The sequence below is a fragment of the Tupaia chinensis genome, unplaced genomic scaffold (genome assembly GCF_000334495.1).
Source record: "Tupaia chinensis unplaced genomic scaffold, TupChi_1.0 Scaffold143064_1, whole genome shotgun sequence".
NCBI classification, from domain to species: domain Eukaryota; kingdom Metazoa; phylum Chordata; class Mammalia; order Scandentia; family Tupaiidae; genus Tupaia; species Tupaia belangeri.
The window spans coordinates 938,429-957,636 of NW_006202908.1; the positions used below are offsets into that span (position 1 = coordinate 938,429).

The 19,208-nt window shown below is 44.6% G+C and overlaps 1 protein-coding gene across 2 annotated transcripts in view; it reads left to right on the top strand.

Moving 5' to 3' along the window:
- The window catches only part of MRPS9 (mitochondrial ribosomal protein S9), an 82,240-nt gene that overhangs the window by 44,571 nt on the left and 18,461 nt on the right, over positions 1-19,208 (top strand). For both annotated transcript variants that reach the window (XM_006163786.3, XM_006163785.3), the window contains 3 exons: positions 5,574-5,636; positions 5,724-5,754; positions 13,284-13,363. In XM_006163786.3, coding sequence (XP_006163848.1) covers positions 5,574-5,636; positions 5,724-5,754; positions 13,284-13,363 — 174 coding nt within the window. The remainder of the gene's footprint in view (positions 1-5,573; positions 5,637-5,723; positions 5,755-13,283; positions 13,364-19,208) is intronic.

Genomic DNA, 19,208 nt, shown 5'->3' on the forward strand with positions numbered 1-19,208 from the left:
CCTGACATCTTTTGTTCTGTGCACCTTTTCCACAGTATTTGATGCAGTACCTAATTCTGCGATGCCAGCTGTAGTGAGGAACTGTGAATTAATGAATGAGTGTTGATTTACAGTGAGCCAAGGTTTTTAAAAGGCAAAGCCACGTTCCCTGACCTTTGCAGTTGAACTTCAGAATGCTTCCAGCAAATTCATTGGTTTGTTTCTACATTTTTAAAGCAGAAATTGCCTGTAAGTCCTAGACATCCTTTGCAATTGATGTTTATTTTCAGTGTCTGCCAATTAACTTCCCTGTGACTTTTATAATTCGTAGTTTTCATGAAAAATCTGTGTGTTGGACTCCTCCCTTCTCAGTTACCTCTAGGATTCTATTCGGTGGTCACCTAAGTTACCAGTGAGTTTTATATTTGAAAATTATGCCTGTGACAGCTCAAAACTCATTTGAGATTCGGTTGGATTGTCTCCCCTGTGGTTATGGTGAATTCGCCCTGAACTGAAGACGTACGCTCATTGTCCCACACCAGCTCCTGTCTGACCCATGCCGTGGATTCAGTAGCCCTTTGGCAAGGTGCCGGCCAGCCATGGGACCGCAGTGTCTGACTGCGAGGTGGGGTTTGGGAAGATCTCATTTATTGTTTTTTCAAATTTTAACACTTTCTCACCTTTTTTATAGCTTTTCTCATTTCCAGAAAATTTGACTAATCAGTGAATACACACACATACACACACACACACACACGCCCTTACCTTTCATATAGACATGTGAGTTGTGAACATTATGCCAAATTTTCTTTCTTTCTGCATACATACAAGCATGCTTCACTTTATTCCACCTCACAGATTCTTGCTTGCTTATTTATTTACTTATTTATTTTTACAAATTGAAGGTTTGTGGCAGCCCGTGTTGAACAAATCTGTCAGCACCAATTTTCCAACAGCATGTCCTCACTTTATGTCTCTGCCACACTTTGGTAATTCTCGAATATGCCACACTTTTCATTATCGTTGTATCTGTTATGGTGATCTTGTCAGTCATTGTCGATGTTTCCGTTGTAATTAGCGTGTAACTTGAAGTGCCCTGAATCAATGGCAAATGTAATTGATAAATGTTCTGTATGTTCTTTTTTCTCTTCCCACCGCGTCTTTCCCCTCTCCTCAGGCCTTCCTAGCCTCAGAAACAACAGTAGTGAAAGTAGGCCAATTAGTAACTACAGTGGCCTCTAAGTTTTTGAGTGAAAGGAAGAGTTGATGTCTCTCACTTTAAATGAAAAGTTAGAAATTACTACACTTAACAAGGAAGGCATATTGAAAGCTAAGCTAGACTGAAAGTACCATACAATTAGCCAATTTATGAATGTGAAGAAAAAGCTCTTGAAGGAAACAAGAAGTGAGACGTGCTACTCCATGAACACACAAATGATAAAGTGAAACAGCCTTACTGCTGATATGTGAAAGTTTTAGTGCTCTGGATAGAAGATCAAACCAGCCACAACATTTCCTTTAAACCAAAACCTAATCCGGAGCAAGGGACTGTCTTCCAGTCTGTAAAGGCTGAGAGAAGTGAGGAAGCTGCAGAGGAAAAGATTGAAGCCAGCAGAGGATGGTTTGTGAGAGTTAGGAAAGAAGCCGTTTTTATAACATCAAAGTGCTAGGTGAAGCAGCAAGTGCTGATGAAGAAGCTGCAGCAAGTTACCCAGATTTAACCAAGATGAGTGATGACGGTGGATACTCTCTCTACACAGATTATCATGGGTCCAGCAGGTGGCGTGGTTATTAAGGTGCTAGACTCCCACATGGCCAATTCTGGTTCAAACTCCAGACCCAGCAGCTTGAAAATCACGCCGGGAGTGTGTGTGTGGAGGCCAGAAATCCCAGGAGAATGGAGAAGAAGAGATTGTGGCAGGGCCATTCCCCTCGGGGTGATTTCTCACTTTTCCTTTCACTGTGTCTCTCTGTCTCTCTTTGGCAAGGCTATGGTGAAACCTAAACAAAACAAAAGACCCCACAGATTTTCCAAGTAGATGAAATAGCCTTCTTTAGAAAGAATATGGCCATCTAGAACTTTAATAACTAGAAAGGAAATTTCAATGTCTAGCTTCAAAAATTTAAAAGACAGGTTGACTCTTGTTAGGGGCTAATGCAGCTGGTGAATTAAGTCAAACCAGTGCTCATTTGCCATTTCCTAGGGACCAAATCCTAGGGACCTTCAGAATTATTCTAAATCTATGCCGCTATGTTGTGTAAGTAGCAAAGCCTGGATGACAACACATTTGTTTATAGCAGGGTTTACTAATTTTTAAACCTGCTATTGAGAGTTGCTACTCAGAAAAAAGATTTCTTTCAAAATATTCTGCTCACTGACTGTGTATCTGGTCACCCAAGAGCTCTGATGGTGATGGACAAGGAGATACTTTCATGCCTGCTAATGCAACATCCATTCTTCAGCCCATGGAACAAGGAGTCATTTCAACTCTCAAGACTTATTACTTAAAAAACAAAAAACAAAAAAACCCAACATTTTGTAAAACTGTAGCTGCCATAGGTAGCAATTATTTTGATGGTATTCGGCAAAGTCTATTGAAAACCTTCTGCAAAGGATTTATCATTAGCTGTTAAGAAAATATGTTATTCATGGGAAGGTCAGATATTAACATTAACTCAAGATTGGGAGAAGCTGATTGCAAGTTTCATGGATGATTTTGAAGCAGGAGTTCAAGACTGCAGTGAGGGAAATAGCTGCAGATGTGATGGAAATGGGAGATGTGGAGCCAGAAGGTGTGACCAGATTGCCGCAGTCTCGTGGTAACACCTTAGTGGACGAGCAGTTGCTTTTTATGGATGAGCAAGAAAGTGGTTTCTGGAGATGCAGTCTACTCCCAGTGAAGATGCTGTGAACATTGTTGAAATAACAACAAAGGAATAGTCCATAATCTTAGTTAATATACCGAGGAGCCAGTCTCTGCTCCCACCCAGCACTTACGAGGGAATGATTGTTATTAGTTTCTACCTTATCCTTGTGTTTTATGTGTGGAGAAAGAAGCCCACGGACGTTTTTTTCCCATGCCCATTTGTATTTTCTATTTGTTTCTCTTTCTAAAACACCAAAGCAGTGTTTTAGGTGCATTTCTTTTGGGTCTTGTCTGTCTGTCTGTCTTATGACTAATACTTGATTGCACAGAGGTACAAGCGTTCCTTCACCCAGCCTCTTATGTATGGGGATTTGGTTGTTTCTAATACTTTGTTTTTGTAATTCAGTGAATAAAGTGTGCTTCTGTTGTATTAGTTGGGGCTTATCTTCTGGGTAAATCCATGGAAGCATCGAACTTCTAGCATAGATGTTGCAGCGTTTGTCACTTCTACAAGCTGTGTGTGGTTTTTATAGCTTTGCCAATGGTGTTCTGTCACTCTTTTGAACTTTCTTTCGTCTCATACATAAAAAGTGCTCTCTCAGTAGTTTTAATGAGTACATTTTGAGCCATATTTTTCTTTTCTTTTTTTTTAATTGCTTCTGAACTTTGAGTCATACTTAAGGAAGGCTTAATTAATAAGGATATCCCCATATCACGATTATAAAGGGATCCACCCATGTTGTATGCTGTACTCACTTGGTTTTTGTTTGTATGTTTGGCCCTCTGTCTCATTCGGAGTCCATTCTGCTATAAGGTGTGAGGTTTGGATCTCATTTTAGCTTTCTCCAAATGGCAGTCAGTTGTCTGAGTATCAGTCGTTAGAAAGCCTGTCTTTTTTTCCTGTAGGGAAGGTAGTTGTTTAAAAACGCGTCTTTTTCTTTTAACTGAATGAACACTTAATTTGATTGAATTTCATTTTTAATTGCAAAAGGTCTGATTGAAAAAAATAAAGTCTGAGCCAGAGATACAGCTGGGCTCCCTAATATAATTGAATTTATACCCCTAAAATTAAAGGCCCCTGCTTTCAAAGGTAAAATCTGGTGTAGCACAATGACTGTGTGGGTGGACAGAAAAGGCCCGTCCTAAGACGAGGCTCTCCGAAGAGCAGCTTGTGTTTAAATGCACTGTCGGTTCACTGTGGGTACCTGTTAGGTGCTAAGACCCACCCAGACCTTTCATCCGACACCATTCAGCAAGAAAGAACCACATTTTGCTGTTGTGGCTAATCATGAGAAGGCTTTATAAAGTTGTTCTCAAGTAGAAGGCGGGACTGCTCCCAGGAGGTTGGGCATTTGGAAGCATGGTTGGGTAAGGTTTGTCACAGCACTGGGCTATTACTGCCATGGATTGGAAAGGGCCAGGGTCATTAGGTGGACTGTAGGGTGGGAAAGGTCACCTACGCAGAGCTGTCACAGTGAGGTTGCCAGCAGCATTCTGGGGAGAAGTAGACACTCAAGAGAAATTATTAGGAAAGAGTGTAGATTAAAAACTTCGGGAAAGGTTGAAAGAACATCTGAAAACATCACGGTGTCATGGTGGGTGAGACTTAGAGATGGTTCTTTGCACTTTGCACTTTTTTATCTTCTTCTTTGTATTTATTTTTGCCAGAAATGTGTGCACTTGCCAGAGGAAGAGTGAACACAGCCCCCTGCCCCCAAGTGGGGTGTAGTCACACTGCAGCCCTTTTCCCATCCCTCCATCCGGGATTTTGGGCGTGCATGTACACACACCTAGCATGTTTTTCAGGCTTCCTAGACGAGGGTTCTAACTGCGGTCAGCCATATGGGACCTGGTTTCCAGCACACGGCACTGAACCACTGCCTGAGGGACCCGCCAAGTGTTTTGTCTTTCATATTTGCACAGCCAGCTGGGAGTTGGAGTGATTGCTCTTGAGTACCTGACTACACTGTTAAAAATAGAAGAGTTAATTTGTGGTATTGCATTCAAGTTTAATCTTTTTCTTTTGAGTAATTTTCTTATCTCATTTAAGAGATTATGAGCCAGCCAGTTGGTATATTGGTTAAGGCAACTGGATCCCACTTCACTGACTGCATGGTTTGAGTCCCAGACTGGTGGCTTAAAAACAGTCTGGGCACGGGACCAGCAGTTAGTGTAATGGCTATGTCATTGGACTCCCACGTAGTCGACCGTGGTTTGAGTCCCGGACCCAGTGGCTTAAACTCACGCTGGGTTTGTGTGCGTGTGTGCCCAAGATCCCGAGAGGAGAATGAAGGAGAAGGGATTGCGACGTTGCCATCCCCCCTGGGGGGTGATTTCTTGCTTTCTATCTCTCTGTCTGTCTCTGTCTGTCTGGTGAGCGCACGTGCCCTGTAGCAAAAACTTCTTAAAAAAAAAACAAAACAAACAAAAAAAACAGTCTGGGCACATTTGTGTTCATTCCCAAAATCTCAAAGATAGAGGAAAGGGAGTATGATGTGACCATCTCCCCAAGGAGAGAGAGGGTACATTCTCTCTGTCTCTCCCTCTCTCAGTATCCAGTGCACACATGCGCCATCTGGCAAAATTTTTAAAAAGATTATGAAAGAAGATAATGCATATGAAACTCTGATTGCGTTTCTGGCACATAGTAAGTATTCAGTAACTATTAGTTATAACATGAACTAGTTTTGATAACATTTGTTAATTAACCTTTGTGTGTATTTTCAGAGAGCCATCACTTACCTTTTCCCAAGTGGTTTGTTTGAGAAACGAGCCAGGCCAGTAATGAAGGTAGTTATTCTTAATCACTATTTTTAAAAATTTCGTGTAGTTTATATGTTAAGTCATTATCTAATATACTTTTAATTTATTTTACAGCATCCTGAACAGATTTTTCCAAAACAAAGAGGTAAGTTTGCTCAAGAATGAAATAAACATCTTTTAAATCATTGTTTATTTAATTTTATTATTATTTTAATTTGCTCTAGGGCATGTGTGCTCACCAGAGAGAGAAAAGGAGAAAGCAAGCCGCCATGTCTGAAACTCAAACCACAGTCAGCCATGTGGGAATCCACCACAGCAGCTGCTGCTCCCCCACTTCCCCCCCTTTTTTGAACCACAGCGTCAGGCTGCGGGTCAGCAGTTCCTCGTGTGTTATCAGAGTTGCCCACCTGTGTCATGGTAGTCATGATGTAAATCAGAAGTATTTTATAACTGATATAAATGACTGGAGTTTGTACTGTCTTTTTAGTATTTATTTTATCACCTGAAGCCTCCTGTGCCATGAGTGCGTGGGTTGGGGGAGAGGAGAGAAAGTACCCCCAGTGGAGTGTGGTCATGCTCCAGCCCCCTCCTCAATTTCTCCCTCCCATCGGGATTTCGAGCATGCACTCATAGATACCCGACATAGTTTTAACCGCCCGGGCTAGGATTTGACCGGTGATTGGCTATGTAGAATCCAGCTCCCAGTACGCACGCGCTTACCCACTGCACTGTAGGACCAGCATACAAATTAAAAAAAAAAAAAAAGAAAGAAACCCACATCAAATGACATTAAAATGGAACCAGGTTAGAACTTGTGCTTATACTAAGGTCGCATTCATTACTTGTGTTCTCATTTGTCTTTTTGAGCAAGAGACTGCTGGGTACTCATTCAACTTCTGTTTATATGAAAACTTTTCATTTATCTTCATTTTGGAAGCATATTTTCACTGAGTATGGTTGTTTTTGTTGTTGTTTTTCTCATTTTTCCTCTTTCAAGGGCAAAAGGACCGTGGAGTGATTCCTATTGAGGATGCTCTTCTCTCCCTCTTTCCTTTCTGCTGCATGCACATATGCATGGTCTGTCATAGAAAATGCATATCAATTTTAATGCTACAATATTACAGAAGTAAAACTACATCCACAGGGCCAGCAGGTGGCATAGAGGTTAAGGTGGCTGGATTCCACATGGCCAGTTCTGTGGTTCGAGTCTCAGACTTGGCTGCTTGAAAAACGTGGGGTGCATGTGTGTATGTGCCCCGAATCCTGAATGGACAATGGAGGGGAAGGAATTGTGGTGTGGCCATTTCCCTGGGGGTGACTTCCCACCCCACCCCGTCCTGGTTCTCTGCTGCGAGCACATGCACTCTAGAGTCAGCTAAAAAGTGACAATAAGTGAATGAATAAAAAATAAACAAAAACCTACATGCACAGGGCACGGTGACTTATACCTCGTGGCTCTTCTGTAAATGTTTATAATGTAGCTGGCTCTCTTAATTTTTACCCTCTCCAGTTCACATCTGTGTCTCGGCCTCTCTCTCTCTCCTAGTTGCATCTTTTCCAGTATGCATGCCCCTCTGGGACTGGTTGGTTCTTTCAGATCATGCAGCCTCTTGGTATTGGAAGTTCATTGTTACTGGCAGCTGTAATGTAACTACTAGAGCTTCTGAATGTCCCTGCAAATTGCCCAGGTGTTAATTTTTTTAAAAAAATGTCGATAGGATTGGCTTGCTTTGTAGTTAGCTACATTTAACTATTTCAACGGTTTCCTTTTAGAATTTGCAAAATGTGTTTTGCTGCCTGTGTGCCTACCTCCCGGTTTATCGCACCTCGTGCACATAGGGCACACAGAGCACGTGTGTGAGACTGCTGACAGAAGCAACGAGGAGCCTCTGAAATTGGGCAGAATGGAATTCAGGGAGATGGGGCATAGTTCCGTGAGACAAGAATGCTAATTTATATTGATAAAACCTGATATCCATTAAGTGGATTTGACGACCATGAACCTTTTTGCACCAAACATTTAGCATTGACATGTTTAACAGTGAACGCTGTTAACTAAGGCTGTAAAGAAGTTGAGTAACGGGGATTTACAGCCTCAGATTCAAATACAAAGGATATGTGTTCTGCACAGGTGCCTGTGGAATACTAATAGGGTCCTGATGTAATAGGTCATACAGAAAATCCAGCACATTCCAGAAAGCAGAAGTCATCTCAGTTACGTTTCCTGACCTAAAATCACTAAAACCACGTCACCACTGGGTTAAAGCGGAAATCAGAATTGAGATTACAGGCGATTTAGAAATACATGACAATTACAACAGTTCCTATTAAATTCTATTGGATTCGGACATTGTGTTTTGCAGAGACAAACGTGTATTAGTAATTAAAGACTGAACATGAGTAAAGTAAGTATTCAGTTCAGGAAGCCAGTTAAAAGAAAAATCAAATTGATGAACATTGTGAAGAAATGTAAAGGAAAGAATGATGTGAGAAATTGGGACCAGCAGTTAGCATAATGGCTATGTTGCTGAACTCCCACGTAGTCGACCGCGGTTCAAGTCCCGGACCCGGTGGCTTAAACTCACGCTGGGCGCATGTGCGTGCGTGCCCAAGATCCTGGGAGGAGAATGGAGGAGAAGGGATTGCGGCGTGACCATCCCCCCGGGGGATGATTTCTCGCTTTCCATCTCTCTGTCTCTCTCTGTCTGGCTGGCGAGCGCACGCACCCTATAGCAAAAACCTCTCCAAAAAAAAAGAAAAAGAAATAAAACCAAGTCATTTTTTTCTTTGAAAACCTCACAAAATTGAAAACCTGGTAAAGGAAAACAGAAAAGAACAAGATTAAGAATTACAAATAATATTCAGAGGATATTCAAAAAGTGTAAGATTGTTAAAGGTAACTGTTCTAATTCATTTGTACAGCCTTCCAAATAGCAATAACTAGCATGTAGTGAACCGAGAGCGTGCCCTCCGTGCGTCCTGTGAACCGCCTTACGGCCTTCGCTGCAGTGTTCACAGGTACTCGTGTCCCACCGTCTTGCGGATGTGGAGGTGAAAGCACACGGCGTGGAACTCACCAGGGACGCTGCCAGAAAGTGGTCCCACCGGGATGCAGTCGGGCCCCAGTCGCCAGTCCTCCAGGGCGCACGCTCGCCACACTCCTCCCTCTTGGACAGGCAGCTTACAGGGAAATGCAGTTGCTGCAGTCGTGTCAGTCCGGAGAGTCAGGGTTAGACCGAGAGTTAAGTCAAAGGTCGTCGAATATCTCATTGAAAGAGTTACCAGCCCAGAAAGTTTAGGCAGTGCTCCAATAGTTAACTTTGTTACCCTCTTAACTGTTGAGTAGTAGAAAAAGAGAATTAATTTCCCGATTCACCATAAAGGCTCACACGGTTATCAGATATGGACACAAACGGCATAAAAAATAAATCTATAGAGGCGTGGTGGTTGGGGTGATGGACTACCACTTGGCTGACTGGTTTGAGTCCCACACCTAGTGGTTTGCTTTCTCACTTCACACCCTCACTGTCTCTCTGGTGAGCACACATGCCCTATAGCAAATGCAAAAATAGTAACAATAATAAATAAAATTAAGTAATTTTTTTTTTTAAAAAGAAACCTATAGTCTGTCCTCACTAAGATGCTAGCAAATCAAGTTAAGCTTCAAGTTAGCAATCAAGTTGGAATATACCAGAGGACATTTTACCCTCAGTAACATAAGGACAGTTTTAACATAAGGAACTTTTTAATGTAATTTTCTGGGTTAATTGAGTCAGATGAGAAAATATTTCCATAGAGAAAAAATAAAGCCAATTAACAAAATCAAGCATTCATACTTTTTTTTGATAAAAATGCTTAAACTAGAAATAAAAAGAAACAGTATGAGAAATTCATGAGAAATAAACACATCAAAATTTTAAATATACCATAAATGCCATTAAGTTCAGGAATAGGACAGATATACCAATACTCACCTCTCTTATTCAGTATTGTAAGCCTCAACCAGTGTAATTGGAAACAAAAAAATAGTATAGATTAAAAGTCAAAAAAGTATGGGTTCAGAAAACCAAAGAAATAGGGAAATTGTCCCTATTCATGGGTGTTATGATTTGCCCACTTAAAAGATAGAAAACTGGGACCAGCAGTTAGCATAATGGCTATGTCGCTGAACTCCCATGTAATTGTCCGCAGTTCGAGTCCCGGACCCGGTGGCTCAAACTCACGCCGGACATGTGTGTGTGCGTGCCCAAGATCCAGAGAGGGGAATGGAGGAGGAGGGATTGCGGCGTGGCCATCCCCCCTGGGGGGTGATTTCTTGCTTTCTATCTCTCTGTCTCTCTCTTTCTGGTGAGCACACACGCCCTATAGCAAAAACCTCTAAAAAACAAAAACAAAAAAAAGACGATAGAAAACCATAAACTAAAAACTATTAAGATTTCAGAAGACTGTCATTATTCATTATTCGGGTATCTGAATTTAAAGCGTTCACACTAGGAACTGTTTGAAAGTGTTGGAGGATACCGTTCTACAGCACGGGCCACAGCACAGGGCGGCCTGCCAATTGTGCAGGGGTGCGTGAGCAGGGGGATGGCACAGTGACGGCCACCTCCACACACACAGAAGCAGAGGGCCGTGGCGCGTGAAGACCTAAGGAGCTTGGGTCTCCTTGGTGACAGGTGAACCGTAGTCCTTGTTTGCCTTTGTGTATTTTGGCAAACAAGTGATTTTAAAGCACTGGATCCCAGGTATAACTGCAGATCGCTGTGGACACAGACACCAGGGTACACGTGCATGTGCCTTCTTTTTAAAATTCCACTTAATGAAATGTTAAAAACGTAGATTATATCCAGAAGATGTTAGAGTTGGGTCAAGACTTAAATCATGTCTTTGGAATTAGAAACTTAAAATTCTAGAGCACAGTTCAATAAAGTAGCTGGTAGGAGAATGAATGCACAGATTATCAATACTTAAAAATTTTGTTGTTGTTGTTTTTGCCATAGGGCATGAGCACTCACCAAAGAAAAAGAGAGGAGAGAGAGAAGAAGTGAAAAAATCACCCCCTTGTGGAGATGGCCACATTGCAGTCCCTCTGTTCTATTCTTTTAGGACTTTGGGACTCTTTTTCTTTTCTTTTACAATTATTATTTTTTTAGCGAGATTTTTGCTATAGGGTGAGTGTGCTCACCAGAGAGACAGAGAAAGTGAGCTCATCCTCTGGGGGATGACCACACCACAATCCCTGCTCCTCCATTCTCTCCAGATTTTGAGCATGCATGCACACACACCTGGTATGTTTCAAGCCTCTGGGACTGCGATTCGAACCATGGTCACCCCTCTGGAAGTCCAGTGCCTTAACCACTGCGCCCCCTGCTGGCCCCACACGCACACGCAACTGGCATGTTTTTCAGGCTGCTGAGTCTGGAACTTAGACCATGCAGTTGGCCATGTGGGATCCAGCCACCTAAGCCTCCATACCACCTGCTGGCCCAATTATCAGTATTTTTAAAAATAACAGATACTGTGTCCTTAAGTCACACACACAAAAAAAGGAAAAAAATAGTAAATATTGTATTACTATTATTTTAAAGACTAGTTTTTGCTTTCTTGGCCAGGCTCCCTTGAACTCAGGATCCTCCTGCCCCAGCCTCCTAACTAGCGGGGTTACAGGTGGCCACTAATGTGCCCTTCTTAAATTACCTATTTCAGGGACCAGCAGATAGTGTAGTGGCTACATCGCTGGACTCCCACATAGTCAACTGTGGTTCGAGTCCTGAACCCAGTGGCTTAAACTCACGCCAGTCGCGTGTGTGCCCAAGATCTCAAGAGGAGAATGGAGGAGAAGGGATGGGGGCGTGGCCATCCCCCCAGGGGGTGATTTCTCGCTTTCTGTCTCTCTGTCTCTCTGGCAGGCACACACGCGTCCTATGGCAAAATCTTCTCCAAAAAAAAAAAAAAAGAACCTACTTCAAAATTAAAAATTGATAGGACTCCAACTCAAAACATCTCTCTCTCCAAGCTTACCAGTAGAGTCCTGTCTGTGACCCTATGTTTATCCTCTTTGTCCCTTTCTGAATGACTACTTTAACAAAACAAATTGCATAGTGAAGGCACAACTTTAGAAAAGCAGGTAGCAGTTCAAGAAGTTTATGATAATGATGTTGGAAAAGTTCTTAAATCATCCATCAGCCCACTGGCCAATAAAAACCTGGTTTTTATCTCCTAAGCTTAACATCTAACTAAGACATTTTTCCACCAGTTATTATGCAAGTGTGGTCTTCCCTTTAAATGTGTTCATGGACAGTGGCCTACGTCCAACACTGATAATCCTCGGAGGATGCCCTGCATGTCATGCAGGCAGTATCTCAGCCGAAAGGGCACGCCGGTCTGAAACCAGAGAACGGTCGTGACTCTCTTTGCTGGATGAAATAATACTTGGATTTCTGCCTCACAGACATAAATTTCAGAGAGATGAAATAGCTGAACATGAAAACAAAGAAAAATCCCAGAAGATGTCATAAAAGAGAATGGTTTCCATGCCGAAAGCATGTGTCGGTCAGGGCAGGAGTGGGTCATAGGGCAGGGGAGATCTCCCTGCCAGGGTTCGTGTGCACCAGCAGACAGGCAGTGTCTCTGCGCTCCGATTCCATGGTGGGGGGTGTCATAGAGTGCTCCCCAGTGGGATCAATAGTGAAAAAGTGGCTGAGAAACAACCACCGAAGAGGGAAAGCAGCAGATTCAACTCTGCGTAGTTTAAAGTTCTGGATTATGACAGATTCCAGAACACAAGGAAACGGCAGAGACAGGACAGGCAGGGAGAGAGCAGTTTACAACTTCGGCAGTGGCACCAGGCTGGTTACCCTACAGGACTCCCTGCAAATCCGCAGTAGAGAAATGGGGCCAAGGACAGGGAGGGAGGGCGTGGCGGGTTTCTCACTTGGCGGCTGTTAGATGTGAGTGACCGTCTGTATTTCAGAAGGAATTACACATAGCATTTTTTTTTTTAAGAGGGATTTTTGTTGTGGGGGCACGTGGGCTTGCCAGAGACACAGAGACAGAGAAAGTGAGAAATCACCCCCCAGGGGATGGCCACACTGCAGTCCCTTCTCCATTCTCCTGCCATGTCGGATCCAGCGCCACAACCTCTACCCCACCTGCTGGCCCCACAGAGCACCTTTTCGAGCCCCTTCTGCAGACAGTGCGTTAAACTCTGGAATGTGGTTACCATCAGAGTAAAACAAATATGGCATAGGGAAATATGTACTGTAGTTTTTGCTGTTGTATTATACCTGTCTTAAATCCTGTGAATGTATCGTATGGACATTATCAGTCTTCATTTTTAATAGTATGGGAATATATTGTATTTATAACTAAGCCTACTTTATTTTTTTAACAAGATGAGTTTTGGCTATTTTATGTATTTTTTTAAAACAAATTATAAAAACTCTCATGATAAAATATGTAGGACTATTTTATTAGATGTAAAGGTTTTAGCAGGTATGAAATATTAAGTAGCGTAAGTAGTTACATATTAGTTATGCCAAACAATATGAAAACTCTAAATATTAATGATGTTTTGTCATTCTAAACGTGAATCAGAATTGTAAGTGTATGTAAAGCTGCAGCTGGATGCAGCTGTTCTGTCCCTGTTTTGTTCTCATCTGGCTTTTCTATTAGCGATCCAGTGGGGAGAAGACGGCCGTCCATTTCACTTCCTCTTCTACACTGGCAAGCCATCGTACTATTCATTAATGCACGTGAGTATCCTGCCCTTATGATAAATGATACGAACTGTAAGCCACACAGGTAATCATACTAGAGCCTTCCTGACTTCAGGATTACCGAGATCTTAGAAGGTAAAAATGAGCCTTCCAGAGGTAAGGCGAGGTGTTAATGAAAGGGCTTTACATTTCATTCATTCGTTTTTGCTAGTAAACTTTACAGAATTCCTGTCAGCGTGTCTGTCCCTGAAGTGCTCCTACTGACCAGTTTCTGCCAGGAGGTACTGGTCGCCATTCAGCTGGGTTGCAGCGTGTGTTGGCAAGGAGGGGAATGCGGCCCAGTACAGGGCTGCGTGGGCTGGGAGCGTCACCTTGGGAGAGGGCGCCAGGGATCTTTTCTGTAACTTACGTACCATTTCGGCTTCTCATAGGTTAATGTGGCGTATCAGTCTAGCATTTCAGCAGCAAAAATAACCTAAGAAACTATTTTCTCTCACTCTGCCTTCCAGTTGCATTCGACAAAAACTGTCTTGTGTTCAGAGCTGTAAGTGTTGGGTGGTGTGCAAATTTAGGAGAATTCCCCAGAATTATAATGGGAAAAAAAAAAAAAAAAAAAAAAACCCAGAAAGCCAGATGCCAATATCCAGTTCTAAAAGACAGAAACCCATTTTATTTTTAGAACATGATGTCAAGTTCTATTTTATTCAAGATATGAGTTTTTAAAGTTACGGAAATATTTATAGGGCTTCCCCCGCATCCACAGTCAGATGTCAGTGGCTTGAATCAGTGTGCACATTTACTCCGCTTTTTAGAATTATCTGGTGTTTATTTGTTCTCCACACACCCAAAGGACAAAATCCTCACTTGTCAGGTACATTTATTTCTGGGGGAAAAAAAAAGAAAACCTTCTTTTCGTTTTTTGTTGACCTTGGGCAAATGAGCTCCTTGCCCTGGCAGAAATGAAATGAATGATAAATGCAGAGTGTGTCTTTGCTGAGTAATGGAGCTGGGTCTGGCTTCCGTGAGGTTCTCTCCCGCACAGCCCGAGGCTGCCCGGGGACCCCTGCTGTTCATTTAAATAGGTATGTCAAATCTGCCTCCAAACGCCGCTGGTTTGATCTGTGGTAATATTTGTGAAGGTTCCATATGGACTTGAGCCCCCTGCAGTGCTAAGAAATAATGTACAACGCTTCATGGTGCAGACGCAAATTTTCTCTGAAAAGGGATGCGATGCTGCGTTTTAGCTGTCGGAGGGGATGATGGAGCTGACGCGCTAGGCCTGTCAACTTGTTACACGGATGGGTTGCACGCAGCGAAGCTGTGGAAAATCTGTGCCTTTTAACTTTTCTACTTAATCACGGTTGTAGCATTGCCTTTAGACTGTATGCTACATTAATTCTCTTCCTGCCTTCTGCCTTTCATCCCAAGTTTCACGGAGAAAAGTAAAGCATGCAGGTCTTGTAGAGGAGCCTTATCAAACAGCTGTCATCTGACAAGCCATTTGCATTTGTTTGGGCTGAAACCCAGCAACCCAAGGGCAAGATGTTTTGTTGCATTCCATCATAATGAAGAAATTACACTTTGTGTAAGAGGCCTAGCTTTATTTTTCGTTGGTTTATGTGTTTTAAAAGGTATGGCGCAAACCGATCTGTTTCTCAGTGGATAAAACTCTACCGTGTTCTCTGACTAAAATGCCAGACGCCGACTGGTAAACAGTCCTCCTTTTGGAGCAACACAGGTTGTGTCGCGTGTGTAAGAGTTCTTTGGCTTTTCTGTTTTAGCCCAACACAGGGATTCCTAGATACCTGCCCGTCACTTGGGCTTTATGGACGACAGACAGCAGCAGACCCCACTGTAGTCAGCCCAGTCTGACGGCCAGGATCATGCGAATGGCCGCCCCTGAGATGCTGCAGCTCTGAAGTAGTGACGCTACAGCCGCTCTGCAGAGTGCTGTTGTGAAGGCGGGCATTGCGTCTGCCGTCCAGCTGTGAAACTTGGGGCGTCCGTCGGGCTTGCTGTCTCCTTTGTTCTGCCTCCTGTGGGTGGGGTGGGGCAGGGCATCCCCCTCTGTCCGTGGGGGTCACTGCAGCACACGGGAGGCTCTAGAGACCGGGACACAAGTCCTCATGGCTACCTTGATTGTCGCTGCTGTAACTTTCTTCCTGGATGGCAGGGGGACACTGCCCACGTCGTGGACCTCTGCAGCTGTGTGCAGCGGGGCAGCCGTAGCCAGCCTTTTGACAAGACCACAGATCTAGAGCGTGTGTGGCCTCGTGTGAGACCACGTCACTAATGCATTTAGCGCTTGTCTTCCGTGATGACACCAGGTAGTGGGTGGTGGCTGCGGGCGGGTGTGCGCATCTGCTCTACGTCATGGCGCTGAGGAAAGAGGCCTTGGTGGCTCGCAGCTGGGACAGCGCGGGACAGTGCGCGAGGCTTTAGTGACTGCTGTTTCCGTCTGACCTGTGTCCAGCCCTGTTAGGTGGAGAGGTGAGACGGTCCCAAGGAAAGACAACAGTGAGACGGAAGGTGCAGTCTGTCCTCCCACAAAGAAGCATGGAAGAAAGCACAAAGCGGAGGGCAGTCGGCCAGCCAGGCCGTTGTCCTGCGTGGAGAGCGAGACGACAGTGAGACGGAAGATGCAGTTTTGTCCTTCCACATAGCAGCGTGGGGAGAAAGCGCAAAGCGGAGGGCAGTTGGCCAGCCAGGCCGTTGTCCTGCGTGGAGAGCGAGTGACACCGCGGGGCGTTTGCGGGTCGGCCAGGACTCCCTGGTCCACGGCTCCCGAGTTCCTGGGAGTGTCATCAAGTGCCGTTGTCTTTCAGTAGCTCTTGTCACGTGTGCATGTACAATGAAGGACAAATGGCACTAACGATCATTTCTGAATAAAAACTAGTTTAAGAGGAGATGAGAGGCTTTCCGAGCTTCTCAGAGCATCGCCGAGTCTCGGCGGGGGACTCCATGCTTGACGGCGCTGGCCCATCGGGCGTTCCCCACGCACGCGTGCACACACACACACACACACACACAGCTGGCCCCCGTCCCCTTCGTGGTCGTTTAGCCAGAGCCCCTGCCCTTCCGATGTGAGTCAGGGCCTCAGTGTACGTGGTAGGCACAGGGAAGAGGGCGCGAGGGAGGGGGGCTCTCTGAAACAACCGGGCCGAGGAGTGGAAGGAAGGCGAGAATCCTGCAGAGTGTAGGTGACTGCAGGAAAGGCGCTGTCGTGAAGTCGTGGTGTGGCTCGTGTAAGCCTCGGCCAGCCGGGAGGCTGTGCTGCTGGGGTGGAGAAGGAGCAGGCTGCGGGAGTGCGGCCCTCTGGGTCCCTCGCCGCACTGTGAGCCCGATCAAGCTGGCCGTGATGGCCACAGGGCACTGCGTTGGTGAGCAAGACCTCACAACCCTCGTGGTCACGGGGTGGTTGTGCGGGCACTTGAATTTTAGGAAAACTTAAATTCTTTTGATTCTATTTTTTAGTCTCTGTCATGTATGTGGGGGCATGTGTACTCACTGAAGCAAGACAGAGACAGAGTGAGACATGGAGAAATCACCCCCCGGGGAGATGGCCACATCACAGTCCCTTCTCCTCCAGTTTTTTCTTGGGATTTTGGACACACACACACACACACACACACACACACGGATGATTTTCAGGCCGCCGGGCCCAGGACATGAATTGGGGTCAGCCATGTGGGAGTCCATCACCTTAACCACCGCACACCTGCTGGCCCCCATGGTAACTGATTTTGCCAGTGTGTAGGTTTCTGAAAAAATCATTGACTAAAAGTGAGTTGAAAATGATTGAAATTCATTCTGGGAGGTGACTATTGGAGGTAAGTCTTGTGGAATAAGGTTCCCTAGGCCAAGGCACATGTGCACGGCCGCCTTCCCCAGTGTCCTGCACGCAGGGCCGTCGATGCCGTGCTCTCAGAGAAAGGCTTCACGAGGAGGTGGTGCGGGGAGGTGCCTGCCCAGTCCGGGAGCTCTCACAGGAGGGTACTTTGCAGGGAGGGGCTCTGAAGGTGGCAGTAGAAACCACCTGCTCTGTCCCACTGCCACTCCAACATCGGGGACCTCAGAACGTCTCCTACCAGAACAACTTCATCGTCCCGTGAGACCAGTGCTCAGGAAAGCCTGTGCAGGATGTCAGGGCCCCCTGGAAGAGGGCCCCCCTAAGCTGTCCTCGTAGGCAGCACTCATCCTAAACAGTACCCAGTTTCTCACGAGGGAGGTGGTCCAGTCTCCTCAACTTTAGGGCTCATTAGCCTCCAGGTACTAAGCAGGGAGCCAAGTTTTCCGAAAGCTCCTGCATGCTGATCTGTAAGACCAGGGGAGGGACCAGCCTGTAGCTAGCAGTTAAATGCTGAGGAAGCTGTGCAGAAGAAGCCGGATCCCACATGACCACGCTGGGTTCGAGGCCTGGCCCCAGAGGCTTGAAAACACACCAGCTGTGAGTGCAGCTTAGGATCTTGAAGGGATGAAGAACTGGAGGAAGAAAATTGCAGAGATCAACCCTGTTGAGAGGTGGCCCCCTCTTTCTATCCTGTGTGCACACTCCCTCTGGCACCAAAAATAAATAAATAAAAGGCATGCACTTCTACAAGCTGCACTGGCGAGTTATTTAGTGTTGTACGGAAACTTCATTTACATGTTAGGACTAGTTTCACAGTAAGTGATGCAGTGTCTTCATGGCATTTGTCTCAACTGAAGGAACTGCGTGACCATTGAGGACGTTTATACCCCCAAAATGTGCAAAATGAAGAAAGCTCTTTTCCTCCACTAAAAAATGTTGAAAAGATGAAAGAAAACCAGGTAATTCTAATCTTTATAACTGCCTTGTGAAAGCACTCACGGCTTGTTGAGAGACGATCCGGTTTATTTTCAGTGACCCATAACCTAAGCTCTTAAAGCAGGAAGAGCAGCTCGGAAATGCGGGCTTCATCACATGAACGCCCCAGACTCGGTAAGCAAAAGTCCCGGGGACTCAACGCCGCAGAATTCTTAGTTTAGATGTTTCTAGATCCCCCTTTTTTGACCTTGTAGTGAGTATTTAAAACTCTTGGGTGTAGGTAGTGCTGTTATCTTTAAAAATGGAATTACGTAGTGGCCCTTCTCACAGTGAGGCATCGTGAAATTACTAGCACTATGCAAAGTGCTCATTTTTAAAAAGCTATATACCAGTGCTGAAATATATCTGCATGCTGTTTTAAGACTTTTCTTGACAGCAGGAGTTAATTCAGTAGTTAATTCAGCAGCAGAAATTGCTGTTCTAGAGGTATCCTTAATGTACATTTTCTCCACATATGAATAATTACCATTGTATATCTTGTATGCTCCCAATGTAACAATAAGGAATTAATTAAGAAAAAAAAGGTTCAACTTACTATTACTGCTTCTATGTTGATTTTGATCCGATTACTTCTTTTGTATTAGTGTAATTGTTTTCATAATGTCTGTTAGGGCTTTAATGGGAGTGGTAATAAGACACGGTGTCTGAGTGCCGACACGTCTGTGTCACCGCACCTGGGTGCATACGTCCCCAGAGCCCTTCTTCATGTGCTCGGGGGCGACACTTTCCTCATGGTGACTGGCATTACGTGATGCGTAAACTGCAGAGCATATCTCATTCACGATGTAAAAGGGGTCTTGGAACTTCAGATTGATACTTACTTCATTTGACTTTTGTATAAGCCATTGGCTAAAAAAGAATTAAGATTGTTATTCAAGAACTTGATTCTTTACCGTGACTGCTTTAACGAACACTAATTTTAGGACCGTTGCTGTACTGTTACCGAGCTAGGAGCTGAGCGACGGTTACTCTTAGTCCGCCACTCTTTATTGTGCACCAAAATACAGTTGACTTTTCTGTGCACTCCCCCAAGAA